The sequence below is a fragment of the Aedes aegypti genome, chromosome 1, assembly GCF_002204515.2.
Source record: "Aedes aegypti strain LVP_AGWG chromosome 1, AaegL5.0 Primary Assembly, whole genome shotgun sequence".
NCBI classification, from domain to species: domain Eukaryota; kingdom Metazoa; phylum Arthropoda; class Insecta; order Diptera; family Culicidae; genus Aedes; species Aedes aegypti.
Window position 1 is genome coordinate 192,797,472 of NC_035107.1, and position 18,200 is coordinate 192,815,671.

The 18,200-nt window shown below is 36.5% G+C and overlaps 1 protein-coding gene across 8 annotated transcripts in view; it reads right to left on the reverse strand.

The window, feature by feature from the left end:
* Positions 1–4,647: 4,647 nt before the first annotated feature.
* LOC5577697 (serine/threonine-protein phosphatase 4 regulatory subunit 3) overlaps positions 4,648–18,200 on the reverse strand; it is an 87,653-nt gene continuing 74,100 nt past the window's right edge. For all 8 annotated transcript variants that reach the window (XM_021855993.1, XM_021855990.1, XM_021855994.1 and 5 more), the window contains one exon: positions 4,648–6,995. In XM_021855993.1, the coding sequence (XP_021711685.1) occupies positions 6,906–6,995 (90 nt within the window). In that variant the 3' untranslated portion in view covers positions 4,648–6,905. The remainder of the gene's footprint in view (positions 6,996–18,200) is intronic.

The following is an 18,200-nucleotide window of genomic DNA, read 5'->3' on the forward strand; positions in this document are numbered from 1 at the left end:
CTACGAAAAAACAGTTTGGTGTAAAAAGTGAGTTATATTTTTGCTAGTTGAGGCCATTTATTTCACCAGTATAACTGCAGTATATGATAAGTTTATAACTCATAACTCAGTCATAACTCAGAAACATATATTCTATTGGCATGAGGCAATTCATATGTTCAAAAACGTTGCAGGCAAGACTTAACCATCTCTGCATAATAGAACTTGCTTAACGGATACAATGGACTTAGAGCAGTCAATAATTTGAATTGCTTTGGTTTGGCACCCAGTCTTATGAAATCAGAGGAAATACATTACGCCGGAATGTCGCAAAATAATACAATTTCTTTTGATTTTTTTTTCAACTGGATGCCAAACCAATGCCAATAAAATTAGAATAGAGGTGTGTATAACATGTTTAAACTTCTTTTTTCGTGATGGTAGACTTTCACAGGTAATACAAAACATTTTATTGACATTAAACATGAGATAACATATTGCTAAGTATTGAAATACAATGAGTCTGCTCCAAAAATCACATGTAAATTCGAGACGATCCGCTACAGGGTTGATGCTCCTGTTCGTACATGACGTCAATGTCGTAGGAATGCATATATGATGAAATATTACATCATTTTCTTCAGGAAAGACTGTTGAAACTGGTTGTAGCTATAAACAAAAGATAACATAAACATCTTCAAAAGACTTTTGGGTCAATCAATTGATTCTACACAATAGCTTCATGAGAACCACTATGTTCACGCAAAATAGTTCACCATTTTTAGAAGCAAACATTAAGGGTATTCACTAAACTGCGTAAGTCACCTCGTATATCGTGATTAATTGATTAATTTAAATCTTTCATGAAATTGCTTAAACAGTGAAGGAAACATTTCAAATTGTCGAAATTCAGCAATATACCAATCTAGGAAGGCGTTGATTATCGTTATTACTGTCATCAAAAGATCAACAAGCAAACATTTTTTTCAATTTGAGAATTCTATTCAAAGAAAAATGGATGAACCTTCACGAGTAAGAAATTTGATTTAGTGATCTAACGAGATCCAAAATTACTGGATAGCTACTGGAAAGCAAATTTGGCCATTGATTTGCAGGACTTTCGTAGGAGGTGGCCAGACATGAGCAGATAGTGCTACAACTGACGACAGCAATACCTCTTCAGGAGTAAGGAGTGTATCGAAAAGTAGTCGCAAACTTTCAAAACAGTCTCAAAAATAATGGGTTGAACCTACAAACAATTTTTTGATCAGAAGTGCTTTACAATGTATTTAAAAATGATGATGTGGTGATATTGTTTCAATAAAGTGGCATTTTACATGATAATTTTGCAAATTACTAACAGATGTCGATGAAAATCTTGCACACCTCTGAAAAAATTGATATGTTAATAAATGTGTAAAATTTTTAGAAAAAATGATTTTTGTTTATGCTAATATATTCTGTGCCACAACTCTCATAACATAGTGTAAAAAATATTTTGAAAAATTCATTGACAAGCATTTGAGAACAAATACAAAAATCGAAAAAAGTCGATTTTTAAGGACCTCGTTTTTTGATTTTTTTTCTACACGTTAATGGTAATATCGAAAGATTGTAATGAATAAAAAATTGTTTTTTGATTGGAAAAGTTTCTTTGCATATTTATGAAGTAATGTAAGCAAAAAATGTTATTCTATATAATTGCCGCTGTATATGACAGAGCTTCAAAAGTTGATTAAACAAAAGTGACTTTCTAAAACCGACCTTCTTCCAATAAGTGAGCTTTTTAAGAGCAATAATTTATTTTTTTGAATTTCTTTTTACGTGCTGTGTGAAGTAAACATATTTACCGATAGAATAAGCTTTTCATCCTATTTTGTTTGATATACATTTTGTTCAATACAAATCATCGAATCTTCAGAAGACACTTCAAAAATGTAATTTTGTGCAAGATTTTATTTTCCATGCTTTATAAACCTTGTTGTATTTATATTAAGACTGCATATTATTCAATATTTTTTTAGCTGCTTCAATATTTGATGATGAAGATTTGCGTGAAAAAAGCTTTTAAAAAGATGAACTATGCTCTGAGATATACCATTTTGAATGTTTGCGACTACTTTTCGATACACTCCTTAGTAGTGCAGAAAGCCGGTAATGCTTTCCGTATCAGATCTCTCCGTAATATTGGCCTCTCTGTTCAAGCGTATTATTGTTCAACTGAGAATGCAAATTGAATATTCAGTAACAAGTTGTGTGTGTCTGTATCATTTTGTATGCAAGAAATTAGATACTTTATAGAACTAAGTAAATGCTTGGTCAATTTATGCTACCATCATCATTCATATCATATTTATTACCGAATACGATTTTAATTTATATTTGCTTTTAGTTATTTAAGTATATTGTGGATCACATCTACCGTTGCAAATTTGATTATGTAAGCTTTTTCATATATTTGTTGGACTTTTTTTGTAACTAAAATTTGATCCGGTCTGACTAAACATCGAGCAGTTGATGTTGTCACAATTAATAATGAGGTTGTACCAATCACCGTAATTTAATCTACGATTTGCGAATATTGTTATGGTTTGAAACGTTTATAATGTTAATAAAGGGGGGGGGGGGGGGTTAACCTGAATGTTTTCTTCTCGTTGCAGAGAGCGAGTAACGGCGCTTTAGCCTAGGCTTCCGAGCCAGGGCATAAGGAAGAAATACCTGTGTCCCATCCCTGGAAAAAGAGCACCAACAACAATGGAGCGTGCATTTAATTTCTTAGCAACGCCACTCCCAACGATTTAAACTTTCCCCCTGAAATGAGACGGTTGGTACGGTTGTCCCCGTTTCTTCCTTAATAAGATTCGAAATTCTACGTCTATCATATTATTCATAAGTGGATAATCTGATCGCCGTGGACTTCTGAGTTATCTTCCAAACCAAGTCTGCACAGTGGGCCTGGCCATTTTAGTATTTGTATCATGTCACTGATATGCTGCAAATATTAATGCTGACAAGAAAATACTAGAAGTAATTCCAGTATTTCCAGGATGCTCTTCAATATTGGCTGTGCAAGCGCTTAGATTAGATTAGATTAGATTAAGTATATTGTGGATCACATCTATAGAATTAAAAAAAAAACTTGATTTAAACTCATATGCACTTATCACAATTATGCTTGTCAATAATTATCGGAAAAGCGGTCAATTTTACGACAGATGCAATGAACCTTGCAACAATACGTTTTTAAGGTGAAACATCTCGGAATCCAAAGATGGCCGGCACAATGGCGGACTTCTCCCCCTACTCACGTTTTCAAAGGCACAAAACTGGCGAGATAGTTGGCAAACGTTCCTGATCTTCTTATTTTAAGCTTTCTACTAGTGCACAAATCCAAAATAAAAAGTCGTGGGATACTTTCTTCGCGAGATTTGTGCCTTTGAAGTTTTAGTGTAATCTTAGAAGATGATTCCAAACTGTTTCACCTTAAGACAACCTAAATAAGAATCATCTAATCCAAGAATGGAAAAATTGGTTTGAATTTCAAAATTCATATTACGGACAGCTTTTAATTCCGGACACTCTTCTTTGTATGGGAAACATTTCACACGAGATGTTTCAATTTTTGCCGTTCAAAAGTTCGCATTTTCGAAGCTTGTTTTAATAAGCATTTTACATGAATTTTCATAACTGACCAATGGTCAGTTATGATTCACGAACGTAAACAAGAATAGGAGTGATTGCCTCCAGGTTAGTTTAAATCCAGAATTGACGATTTTCAACCGATTTGTGGTTTCACGTCATAATCATTGCATTAAATGCTAAATATTTTTGGATAATTTTTTGTTTGAAGTTATATTTCTTTCTCTTTAAAGTGTCAGCTCTACTTTGTTACCCGGTGTCCATATTGTCCCAACGGTATAAGACATTTTCATATAAGTTGTTTGATGTTTTAAGGTAACAGGAAAAAAATCTACAATATTTTTGAATATAGCATAAATAATTGAAGATTCAATCAAGAGCTACATTATCGGTCAACTTGCAGTCATTTGCCTCAGAAAGGTGTGAATGTTATAATTTTCGAACCCAATAAAATCATGCTCAATTTTTCGGTTTAAAATCAATGTTTTCAACATTTTTTCTGAAATTTTAGTGGATAATTTATTTTTCCGATAAGTATCTGAAATATTGTTTGCATCTAAAGTGTAAAATTATTCGCATATGCAAAGATACAGGGGGTGTCCATTAGCGTGGGGCAAAATTTAGATTCTCGCTCCAGTCCACTTTTTGGATTGCATTTAGGTCCCATAACAACTGTGCAAAATTCCAGCTCGATCAGAGAAACTATATTTTAGCGCCAGCCGTTCAAAGTTTGTATGGAATTTACTATGGAAAAACTTACTTTTGCAAAGAAAAATCGCCAGAGGTCGCCCATTGTCCTCTATAAAAATTCAGATCTTGATAGGTATTTCTACGAGGAAGCTAGGAGAACCACCGAACTGAAGAATTATCAGATCATCAGATAAGACTAGCAAATATGGAGCTCCACTCACAACTCATAGGCTGGAAGTTTTCCTCCCTATTTTCTGCGTGCATCAATAAAACGTAAGATATTTTACGCATTTAACGGGATATTTCGGATTTTACAAAACACGCAAAATAAAGCCATAATTTGATTTTTTTAGATTTTTGTATATTATTTTCCTTCGTACACTTTTTTTTTCATCATCTGTGTGTAAAAAGTATTGTTATTTCCCTAAATCCCTCTAATTCGTCCATGCTCGTTTTTGCTCCACGAAAGAACTGTGCACCTCTTCTGTGGCTTTTTTTCCTGTTGCACACACTACTGTCACATGTTCATTTCACGATTCGATTCCTTACATTTTTCTTTCTCTTGAATGAACAACAGTCTGTGGAGTGTTTGGTTGAAGGGCGTATGAGTGCCTTTGTCAATAGGTCTGATTTTGTCTCACACAGTGGCCTCTGTGAGATGAGATGGTAAAACTTAAAAATCGTTTTCGATTAGGAAATGAATCATCATGGAAGGATCTTCTATTTTGAGAGTATTCCCGAAAATTGTTATTAATATGATGTTTTGGACACTTGAACATTCATCACACGGTATCGGTGAGTTTTTGAGACAAAAAAAAAATAATTATTTTGCATTTTGATGGAAGCGTCAACGTAATTTCAAAGAACTAATAAATTTCAACCAATATCGGATGATGTACAATATCAGCCTAGGTCGACTGTACACTTTTTTTTATTCTTCTATACGAAATGTGTTCTTATGCTAATTACAGTTTAGTAACTACTATTTACAGTAAAAAATAGGATTCTCAGTTTGGATAAAAACAGTCTTGGAAGACATCTCTCCGAATACTAAAAACAGAGTAGAAAAGAGAGATGCCTTTCAAAAGGTTTATCGTTTGATTCCAATTCGAGGTCACATAAGAGTGGAGAGCAAAAAGAAAGCTATGGTATTATTTTTTTCTTTCTGCCCTCCACCCGGATCATCCAGTCTGACAAAATAAAAGCCCTTCCAGGATGAGGTCCACATCTTAAGGGTCGAAATAATTTAGAGAAAATGAAACGTTATGGAACAATCACATCATGACGGTACAGGAAACGAGGATCCGAGCACATCAATTTACACCAATGGCGAAAAGAAGGATTTTCCTCAAAGCAGATAGGGAAAACAGACCATTCCAGCTGACCCACGTTCTCACTTTCGCTTGCCTTGTCTTACAATCTAGTTCCAGTTTTTAGCTTTCGCCACTTGTTTTGCTTCGTTTTTTCAATAAATTTATAACATTTTTTTATCCTTTGCTTAACGCCACTTTCAATTACACTTTTATTGATGTTGTTTTTTAGTTTATTTGAATATGTCCAATGTTAGTTACGTGAAACGCATTCCATTCGCCTCTCTCGCTCTGTTTTCCATTCTTCGAGCGTTTTCAGCGACTTGCCGTTTCAAGTATCTTATGTTTTGATCGCATAAAAATTTGTTGAGTTTGTCAAGTGTCGATAAACTGTTGTTCCTACATTTAATTTAGCAGCTTTGCGTTCGTTACCATCTGAACAGTGTCCGTCAGTTTGTTTTTAGCTTTATTCTTTTCGAATTGAAAATAAGCTTTTCCTGTTTTTTTTGGGTACTTTTTCGATTCATTTTTTCAAAACAATAATATTGTTTTACAAATTTTATACTTCCCAATTAGCATCTCTCACTTTTCACATACAGTAGAGTAACACACCGAAACTGTTTCTATTTGTGTTTCTATCTGTGGCCTTCGGAAAAGTTTGACACTAGATCTCACCTCCTAATAGCAGTTGTTGTAGTAATATGTTTTTTTGTTTAGTTATAGCATTAAGACTTAATCTTATTCAGTTTTTCTTTATCTTTTTTGTTCTCATTAAATTACAGCTTCAATTATTATTCAATATAATAATTAAAATGGTTATCGTTCCTATCCACTTGCCCCGAAAGACTCTTCTACTTCTGCTCCATCTTTGATTTAACAAAGAGCTGATTTTTGGATATCTTTTTGTTGATTTTCTTCTTTTTTAATCTATTCTCCCACTCTTTTTCTTTGCCCTCGGTTGTCGTTAAATTAGCAAATTATTACCTCTAGTTACACATGTATTTATAAGAATTATGCATAATTTGTTGTTTCAGTTGCTGGTTGTGGTTGTGTAGTAGCAGCTAGCGAGACTGATAACATCGTAGACATATCTTCGTCCTCGTCGCTTTCGCTGTCGGTGTTACCACTAGGGTCAACATCGGCGGCAAACTCGCAACGAGATTCGTCGTGATGATGATATTGATGGTTATGATGGGGGTGGTTGTGGCTATGGGGGGACAGTAGCTGTGGATCCGGTTGGCGATGGCATTTGGCCCGACGACGACGATGGTGTTTGTGACTAAGATGCTATGCCACCTTGGCCTTTTTCACAGCCGGACTATCACTATCGTCGTCGTCTTCCTCGTCGTCAGAATCGCCCTCGTAGTCCACCAGACGCTGTAATGAAAATTAAACAAATTAATAATGCAAATAATGTAATTGAACAAACAAATATATAGTCTAGACTAATTAATGAAAAATGCAAACCATCCTTCAATAACTAGACATTCCCAACCTTGTTGAAACTTGGGTATATAAAAATGAGCATCTATCTCATGATCCAGATGAGAGAAAGTTCGAGTCTTCGACAAAGTTGTTCAAAAGGTCAAGGTTATCCGAAATGTAAACAGTTTGATTTGAAATGTTGCCGCTAGGTGGCGCTTGTGTGCAAATAAAATTAAGCATTTCAAGCGAGTTATATCTTTTAAATCCAGATAGAAATTCGAGTCTTGAATATCTAATGATTTAGACCTGAATCACTATAGCAAAGCTTGAGATCATATTGAAAACTAATTTTGATGATGTGATGTCGCGAATTTTGATAACTCAGTTTGTTTTCATTTTGGTCGTTTTAACGGTTAAAATATCAAAACTGAGAGCAAGAAATTGTTCCCATGAAATCAAATTGAAAAGTATTTTTGCTATCAATTACAGCAAATTGAAAACTGTTTTTGCTATCATGGAGAGCAAATTGAGAACTCAATGAGATATACCGTAAAGTGCCGTAATTCAGCGCAGTTAAGGAATAAAACGATTCAAATGATTACTTGAAAAAATAGTATTGCATCAACAAAAATGCTTTATGGGTGGATCGCTAGCAAATCTATTCTAGATTATGGGAAAAATACAAACTAGACTGTATTCATAATTTACATTCGTGATTTTTTTGAAATAGTTCACTCGTTGAAATTGCCTAATTCCGCACATTTTTTTAAACGCTTTTCCATATTCCGCGCAGAAGAATGCCTAATTCCGCGCACTCTTGAAACAATCAAATTAACATTAATTTTGATGAGGGGCTGCATCCATTCGTTACGTAACACTTATAATTGAAAATTTTCAACAATCTCCCCATCCGTAACACTTTTTGTATGAGAAAACGTAGAGTTTTGTATGAACTGTAACTTTTTAGTCTACGTTCAGTTTTTTTAATTATTTTTTTGTCTATCACATGAAATAAAAATAACCAATACCGTGGCATTGGTACGTATGAATTTCGTCTAGGGGGAAGTGGGGCAATTTGGCCATCTTAAGAAGAATCGTTAGTATTGCAATTTTTAGATCAATACACTAGATATGCACGATTTCCGTTGTCTTAAAAAAATCACGAATGAGTTTTTCGTCGATTTTTTTGTCGATGGGGTGATATGAGCACTCTATTTTATGTTGTGAAATTATCTCATAGAATCTAACAATTTGAATATTTTATTCATTGAACTGGAAAGTTTAGAAATCAAATACGCTTTCGAAATCTACTGAGCTCATATTTGGCTTAAATATGTTTCTTATTGCATAGTTTTAGACAATTCGGTCGAGAAAAAAAAACCTTCTTCTTCTTCTTGGCATTAACGGGAATCGAACCCAGAGACACTTTCAGCATGGCTTTGCTTTGTAGCCGCGGACTCTAATCACTCTGCTAAGGAAGGCCCTTGAAAAACCCCCATGCCAATGTGAATCATTCCACCCCATTGGCGAAACCGCCCCGACTACCCCTATTTGTATTTTGCACTGTTCATACAATACAAGAACTAGTTCGCAAAGGTTCGCATTTTCTTGGAATCAATTAATGGTATCCACTAATACCACGGGTAACTTATTTTTTAAGCAAAAAAGAAACCTCAGAAGAACCTAAGGGTCATCCATAAATTACGTCACACAAAATATGGCCATTTTCAATCCCTCTCCTCCGTATTATCATACTTTTTGTATGGAGGCTTCGTAAATTATATAGGGATCGTAACGTTTCCGTGAATCATTTCCCGAGAATGTGTCGTAATTTTTGGGATCTTCTACAAATTACGACATATGTTGTTTTTCAAATAATTCTATATGGATTGTATAATATAAATAAGAATCATAAACAAGTGTACATTGGCAATGTTATGTGTGGTTCATTATGCTAAGTCAATTTTGTGCGCACAGATGTATAGACTATTTTTTTTTTTGGGGCTGTGCATAAACCACGTGGTATTTTTCCCTGTAAGGGACCGTCCATAAATGACGTAGCGTTTTAGGGGGAGGGGGAAGTCTACGATTTTGCTACGAACCATGTATTAAGTATGGAAAAAAAGGCTACAAAGGGGGAGGGGTTGTCAAAAATTGATCAAAAAATGCTACGTCATTTCTGGACGCTGCCTAAGTGGGTTTTCCATATATTCCGTTTGTACATGAAACGTATGTATGCATGGAGTTACTTTTCAGAGAAATAGACAGATGTGAAGACGGATATAACATGTTTTATTCGTCTGTTATTATACGAAGAACAGTGCGTGGAATTAGGGCATTATGGAAAAAAGACGTAGCCTAATTCCGCGCAATACTTTTTTGAATAAAACTCAATAATTATGGTAATATTTGATACGATTTCATAGAAGCACCATGGAACATATCTGTAGCAAGTAGTTCCATGGAATATTGCATAAAAAATAAAATATTTTTGATAAAGAAATCTCGTTTGTTGTTGTCCTACAGTCTTAGCACGGACGCTAATAAAATTAGAAAAATGACGTCTACTCCGACGGGCCTTCACTGATTATTTTTAATGCCGCGAAATAATGCCTTGTTTGCTTTTATTTGTGATTCAAACTTATGCTAAATCAAAGTAGCCTCGAACAGCATTAAAAGTTGTTGAAATAATAAGGCGGCATCCACAAATTACGTAACGCTCGAAGGGGGGGGAGGGGGTAGGCCCGCGCGTTACGACTCATACAAAATTTTAAAAATTTCCATACAAAAAGCGTTACGGAGGGGGGGGGAGGGGGTCGAAAATTTCTAATTTTAGCGTTACGTAATAAATGGATGCCGCCTAATGAGTATTTCCATATATAAATAATTTTGTATGAAATGCGCGGAATTAGGCACTGCGCTGAATTAGGGCACTTTACGGTACATATTTTCGATTGATATTGAAACGAGGCTGCGACAAAATGAATGCTGTATTTATATATTCATAGAGTGTTTAGTGTGTTTAAACATGTAGCACGAATGAATGTATAATTATATAAAATAAAAACATTAACAAAAATTTTAAAATGATATCAGAACGAAAACAATTGATATCTAATTGTGATATCAAATTGATGCTAAAAACAAGATATGCTTTTGATTTGCTTTCTTTTTGATGTTGGACTTTGCTCGGGTAGGAAACGAATTGAATCAGAACTGAATCACTGAATATGAAGTGAATCAGACCTGAAACACTTGATTATGGTGCGAGTCAGACCAATCAGGCCTGATTTGATAAAATTAAGTAGACAAATTTTAAAAATTAAGTGAATCAGTCCTAAATTATCCTAAGGTTGTGTTCTATTTCATGTGCATAACAAAATAGAACATGTTTAAAATGGTCAATTTTACATGTGCACTAGCGCAATCTAGCGGCAAAATTGCGAACCAAACTATTTGCCCGCCGGATGTTCTTATCTCCTGAACAACTTTGCTTCTTCTTCTTCTTCTTCTTCTTCTTGGCATTAACGTCTTCACTGGGACAGAGCCTGCTTCTCAGCTTAGTGTTCTTATGAGCTTTTCATTGCCATTTTCACATTCGTGAATCGTAAGGATCTCGAGATTAAGCAATGTGAATTTACCTATTTTGAGGTGATGCTAAACTTTTCGGGGGGTGGTGATTCAATATTCAGCAGAGTGTTGCTATACTACCTATTTTTATTGAGTCCGTTTTTACGACAGGTAGTGTAAAAGGTTTCTGCAAACATCATCTCAATTCAATGTGTGATTTTCAAAAGATTGACAAAAATCTCCCAGAGCCACAAATTCCTCGTTAATTTTCAAAAATATGCATGAAAACATTGCAAGTTTAGAAACATTGTTTAAAAAATATATAAAAACCTTGTTAGTTATCAATCAACAATTCACAGAACGTCTTATAAATCTCAGGAGTTTACTTGTAATCACTAGGTTTCACGCTTCATCTCCAGGATTCAATTATACATTCTAAATATCTTGCACGATGATATAATGACAGTTAGAAATACCAGATTTCAAGTATCCGCTTGAAAGTCTCAGAAGCCCACTAGAAAAACTAGGAAACACTAGGATCCCAAAAGGATTCTCCAGAGAACCCTAGGGTCTCGTAAAAAACATTTTGATTGTTTTGTGTGGCTCGTATCCTTGATGAAAATAAAAAGTATACTTCGGCCAGAGCAACATTAGTATAGAATGTTACACTCAAAATAATCCAAACGTCATAGCTATGTGAAAAATCACGTAGATTCGTAGAAATGAATTTTTCTTGACTTCACCTGTCTAAGGTAACAATCACCGAATCATAGGTAAACATTAAATGTAGCTTCGGTCATTCTTACTGTGGTTAACCTATCAAGCTTACGTGGAAATTTCGTACATGGATTGATTCATCTTGAAAGTATTCATTATATGGTTCATTCTGTGTTATGATGGCGTCAGTCAACAACAAACTTCAAGAGTAAGCGGAGTCAGCTATTTTATATATTATTAATTAGATTAATCTAAAGGTAAATTTTGTTCTTGTCGCTGATAATCTATTATTGAAGAAAATTGTATTGTTTTAAGATAACAATTGCATCGCATCTACCGACATGGATCGAAATTGGACTGACAAACGGCTTTGGTAGTCTGGAGTTAGACGAGGATGTTTTCCTCGCCGAAATTCAAACGTGTGTAAATCATCCATCTATGCGTTTTTATTAGTGATTTACTTCATTTATCACATTCTTTCATTGAAACAGGAAGGACACCTATAAACATCTGGCAGAAGAATCCATTCTCGAAATTCCCGAAATTCGCACCCAACTATCAATTTCTATAGCAATGACATGAAAACTCAGTGTTCCGTGACGAAAATGTTTGATCTCTTTCGAACAGCTAATAAAAGTTGCATATTATTCACTTTAGTTCCATATCATTTTATTGCAGAATTATGCATATTCAGAAAACAGTGCAAAGCTAAGCAGATTGCATCTATACCGATTTTAGTTGAAATGTACTGGAAGTTTTATTTAGCTTCCATCAATGCCCTTGGTGAATCATACGAAAATTTCACGTAGCTCTTACGCGGCTCTCCGATAGAATGACACTAGTTCATGGGTTCATCGGTTCATTCTGTGTCACCTATGATTCCCGTAAGAGCTACGTGAAAAGTGCGATGGAAAAAAACCACGTATGTTTCCACGTAACAATGACGTTTGGATTATTTTGAGTGTAGAAAACCGAACATCACACAGTGGTACCGCCCATAGGTCATAAATCGAAAAATAAATTGTCTTGTTTTTCACTCCCTTGCCTTTTCATGGATCAATAATGATCTCAAGAATGTGAAAACATAAACATTATAAACGTTCCTGTATAATATTCAAAGTAGGGCTAAGAATGGAGGAGCATGTGTTTCATGTTTTAAGAATACGAAAAAATAAGCGATTTCTGTATTTTGTTTATTGTCTTCGCAAATCAGAACCAATTGATTTTTTAATCAGTTTAGGTTACAGAACCTTAGTTAAGTTGTATATCTATCACTTCCGATACATTTTAGAGTATTACGTGACGTCTAGAAGTCAGTATTGATGTAAGGAATGATGATAGAAATATGCTCAATTCATAACTACATCACTTTATTTAACCTTCCAGTCGTCGTGTGATTGACCACCGTCAGAACAACCACGCCGCTGCTGTTGTGATCGAAAAGCGAGGTTTTTTTCACCAGTGTTGTACAAAATACAACAGCGCGACGACTGAAGTGTTAAAGAACGTTTTTGAATATGTTCTTAATCACATTTTATCAAATTTCTGCCACCTAATAGTCATGTACGAGTAGGAAAATGAACCTATGAAGATTTAAGCTGCAAATATTTGCAAATAAACTAGCAGCGTGCCTTCAAAGTTACCAAAAAAGGTAATAATAAAAATATTCATAGAATTTATCACATACCAGTTTGTTTGTAACTACCATCAGTGCACCAGATTCCGCTCATTTAAGGGAAGTCATGTGTTCAAATGTTTATTATAAAATAACTATTGTGTCGATCAATACCATTTTTATGTCACAATGTAGCTCCAAGTATAGGTAATCAGCGGCAAAATAAAAAGAATCTGAAAAAGTTTCATAAAAAAATATTTATTTGCATTTGTTACAGCATCTAAGTGTTCCTATTTCCGCTCACGGTAAACAGATTTCGAGACGACCTTACTAAAAAATGCATAATTTCGAATTTCGTTATTTATCCTGGTATTTTATATAGTCAAACCATAGCTACTACTGCAATAAAGAAGGCTGTATACTAAAAACAACATTCCTTTGAAATTTTGTTTGATTTTTTGCATGAGCGGTTATTGGAACACACAAAAATACCTAGTGACCCAATAACCGCTCACGAGGTCTTGTGTATTCAATATAAAGTATTATTTTATCAAATGAAAATAATGTCAGGCGACTTCATTGGAAAGTTGTTAATAGTGCTAGAATATGTCCGAGCTAAAAATGTGGATTTTTTACACTAAAAATCAATTTTTACTCTAGTGAGCGGAAATAGGGGCATGAGCGGATACTGGTACACTGATGGTAACTGGAATGAATATACAAAATAATGAAATTTCCACTACTATAGTATACTGCTTTAATTCGATATGGATACACTTGTTACATTGTATATAGATTTATTAAGTAGTTCTAGTGAAGGCGCTGAGTTTAGACAATAATATCCTAATATTTTGTTTATGGTACAACAGCCATTCTAGTATATTTGACCTGACTTCCCAATGTGTGGAAGGAATACCATGTAAATTTTCTTGTATTTTTTTTTAAGCATCGAAACAAGATCTTCAACAACATTCCAGTAAGTAAAATAGAGAATAAAAAATATTAAGGAGCAACAAAATATACACAAAAAATTCATTAATATTTTTTAATTTCAAACATAAGGTTACATGTTTGTCGTTTGTTCTTAGTGTTCGCCCATGTTCTTTTGAGGGTTAGAGCTACGCTGATACTATTAGATACATTTATCAGCTACAACTTTGCCGAATACCGTTTTCAAATCGATTTTTCGAACCACTCTAATAATAGGTACACTCATTGCACAGACAAACATTCATACTCGTAAGGTAACGAATACATTTTGTTTTGGCCCATCGTAATGTAAAGTGCCGTAATTCAGCACAGTTAAGGAATGAAACGATTTAAATGGTTAATTAAAACTTAGTAGTGTACCAACAATGAACCCGCGCGTGTTGGGCTCCTGGCTCGTGAACTGCGGAATGTCGGCGTGAACATAACAGCTATCCAGGAAATCCGCTGGCCGAGAGCCGGAGAACGTGAATTCCGAGCGATGGACCCCATCGCCAACACTTCATTCAAGTACCACATCTACTACAGCGGTGGCGACAGAGCAGAACGTGGAGTTGGCTTCATAGTGATTGGGAAACAGATGAAGCGAGTTATTCTGTGGAAACCGGTAAGCGACCGAATCTGTGTGTTGAGAATGAAGGGCAAGTTCTTCATCTGCTGAAGGATGAAGCCTGATGAAGGATGAATTCTATGAGAGCCTGGATAAGGTCTACGGAGAGTGCCCAAAACAAGATGTCAAGATAGTCATCGGCGACGCAAATGCGCAGATCGGGAAAGAAGATTTCTTCCGACCCGTCATTGGAACGGAAAGCCTCCATTCCGTTACCAAAGATAATGGCCTGTGACTAGTAGCCTTCGCTGCTGCTAGAGGGATGGCAATCAGCAGTACCTACTTCGCACGAAAGAATATCCGCAAACACACCTGGCGACACCCGAGTGGCGATGCCTGCTCCCAAATAGACCACGTGCTGGTTGATGGGTGACATTTCTCAGATGTCATGAATGTCAGGATCTTCCGAGGCCCTAATATCGACTCGGATCATTATCTCGTTGTAGCTAAAATTCGAGCGCGGTTATCCAGCGTCACAAGTTCCAGAACAAACAGATCGCAGCGCTTCAATATACAACGCTTGTCGACTGATGGGGTAGCTGCACAGTACCGACAGCAACTAGACGAGCAGTTGGGAGGAATCAACGTTGCTGGAGATGTCGACAGCCTGTGGGACCCTATCCACGAAGCTGTGACAACAACGGCGCGGGAAGTGATTGGCACTGGTCAACGACGAAGACGAAACGACTGATTCGATGAAGAGTGCCAGAGAGTGACAGACATGAAGAATGTCGCCATAAGCCGTATGCTTGTGGCCGGTACCCGACAGAACAGAGAGCGGTACAGGGCAGCCAGAGCCAAAGAAAAGCGAATCCACCGCAGAAAGAAAAGGCAGCACGAAGAAAGTGTGGTAGCTGAAGCTCAAGAAAGCATGAACCGGAATGATATGCGGAGATTCTATGCAACGGTCAATGGTGCGCGGCACAATACCGTACCAGTGCCCGCCATGTGCAATGATCGAGAAGGGAATTTGCTCACCGATAAAACGGCGGTGGCTGCCAGGTGGAAGGAACACTTTCAGCAATTGTTGAACGGTGAAAATGGAAATGTAGCGAGGAACAGGATGAACATAGATGATGATGATCAAGCAGTGGACCCACCGACCATAGGAGAGGTTAAAAAGGCTATCAGTGAGCTGAAGAACTGCAAGGCTGCTGGGAAGGACGAGATCCCGGACGAGCTTCTCAAGCGCGAAAGTTAGCAGCTTTATCAGTCGATCCACCGAGTACTTCTGAATGTATGGGAGGACGAAGAATTGCCCACCGGCTGGTTGGATGGCCTCATACGCCGAATCTACAAGAAAGGGCACAGACAGGAGTGTGCCAATTACAGAGCAATTATCCTGCTGAATTCGGCGTACATAATTCTGTCACGCATCCTTTTAACGATCTACGCTCCGTCATCGTAATCGTCGTCATCATCGAAACTACAAAAGCAGTTTTTCTGTTCAAAACTAAAAATATTCTATGAAAATGTGTTCACTGCGTGTCGGTTGGAGAACAGAATACAGTGAACACATTTTCCTATAAATTTTCTTGATTTTGAATGAAAAAACTGCTTTTGAAAATTCCTAAATCCGGATTCCCCCTTAACAGACTGAGACCACTCGAGGAGCCCTTCGTAGGCGAATACCAAGCTTGTATTCGTGAGGCCCGTTCGACAACGGACCAGATGTTTAGCTTGGGAATGATCCTAGATACATTCCGGAAGTACTTGCAGACTCACCATCTGTTTATTGATTTCAAGGCGGCGTACGACTCAGTGAAAATAAATGAGCTTTGGCAGATAATGTCTGAAAATGGTTTTCCGGCGAAACTAATTAGGCTGATACGTGCTACGCTGGATGGTTCGAAATCAAGTGTTTGGATCGTAGACGAGGTGTCAACCTCGTTCGTGACGTTAGACGGGTTGAAGCAGGGAGACGCACTTTCGAATTTACTGTTCAACATTGCACTCGAGGGTGCTATTGGGAGATCTGGCGTGCAGAGAAATGGCACTATTATCACAAGGTCGCACATGCTCCTTGGCTTTGCGGACGATATAGACCTAATTGGAATCGATCGCAGATCAGTGGAAGAGGCCTTAGTACCTCTGAAGAGGGAGACAGCGAGTATAGCCCTGACCATCAATTCTACTAAACGAAGTACATGGTTGGAGGTAGAGATAGAGTCAGACTTGGTGGTGTAAGTGCTGATGTAGTGTTTGAAGTTGTTGATGAATTTGTTTACCTTGGAACACTTGTGACATGTGACAACGACGTGTTGCGGGTGCGAATAGGGCCTTTTACGGACTATGTAACCAGCTTAGGTCCCGGAGCTTTCAAACGGAAACAAAATTCATCCTGTATAAAACATTGATTCTTCCGGGCACGAAGCGTGGACGTTGAAAGAGTCAGACCGGAAAGCTCTCTGTGTTTTCGAGCGTAAAGTGCTGCGCACAATACTCGGTGGGAAACTCGAAAATGGTGTGTGACGCAGACGCATGAATTACGAGTTGTATCAAGTGTATAAAACTGCGAATATTATCAAGCTTTTTAAATACGGCAGACTTCAGTGGACTGGTCACTTAGTGCGAATGTCGGAAGAAAGAATTGCGAAAATAATATTCAGCAGGGAACCAGGTAGAGATCGGCGGCTTCAGGAAAAACCACGATTACTGTAGCCATCAAGGACAAGGAGGATTGTACCAACAAAAAAGTTCTATGAGTTGATCGCTAGCAAAACCGTTTTAGATTATGGGAATAATATAAACTAGGTTGTACTCATAATTTACAGTTGTGATTTTATTGAAATAGGTACCGTAAAGTGCCCTAATTCAGCGCATTGCCTAATTCCAAGCATTTAATCAAAAAATAACCAAAACTTCATCACAATTGCACTAAAATTCCCGAGTAACATTAGTAGCTGACAAGGGAAGGTCACGATGGTGTTACACGGGGTTTTCAACTGAACTATTTTTGTTAGATTCTACATGTCGAAATATGAAAAACCCCAAAGGCATGTATTTTCAAAATGATAAGACCTGTGAACTGGAAAGCCGAGACAAAATTTGTGATTTGTTCGAACGTATTGTTTTAAATCTGAAGAAAAGTGGTTTTTATTAAGTGTACCTAGGGGTACCGGGGGCAGTATGGACACCCCCTGTATCTTTGCATATGCGAATAATTCTATACTTTAGATGCAAACAATATTTCAGTTGCCTGTCGAAAGAGTAAGTTGTCCACTAAAATTTCAGAAAAATTGTTTTAAACATTGATTTTAAACCAAAAAATGGAGCATGATTTTATTGGGTTTTAAAATTATAACATTCACACCTCACCAAATAAGGTTCCAGAGGCAAATGACTGCAAGTTGACCGAAAATGTAGCTCTTGACTGAATCTTCAATTATTTATGCTAAATTCAAAAATATAGTAGATTTTTTTCTGCTACTTTGAGACACTGAAAAACTTATATGAAAATTTCCTATACTGTTGGGGCAATATGGACACCGAGTGACAAAGTAGAGCTGACACTTAAAAAAAAAAAGAAATGTAACTTCATACATAAAACTATTCACAAATATTTAGCGTGCAATGCAATGATTATGATTCGAAACCACAAATCGGTTGAAAATCGTCAGTTCTGTATTAAAACTAATCTGGAGGCAATATTGAAAGC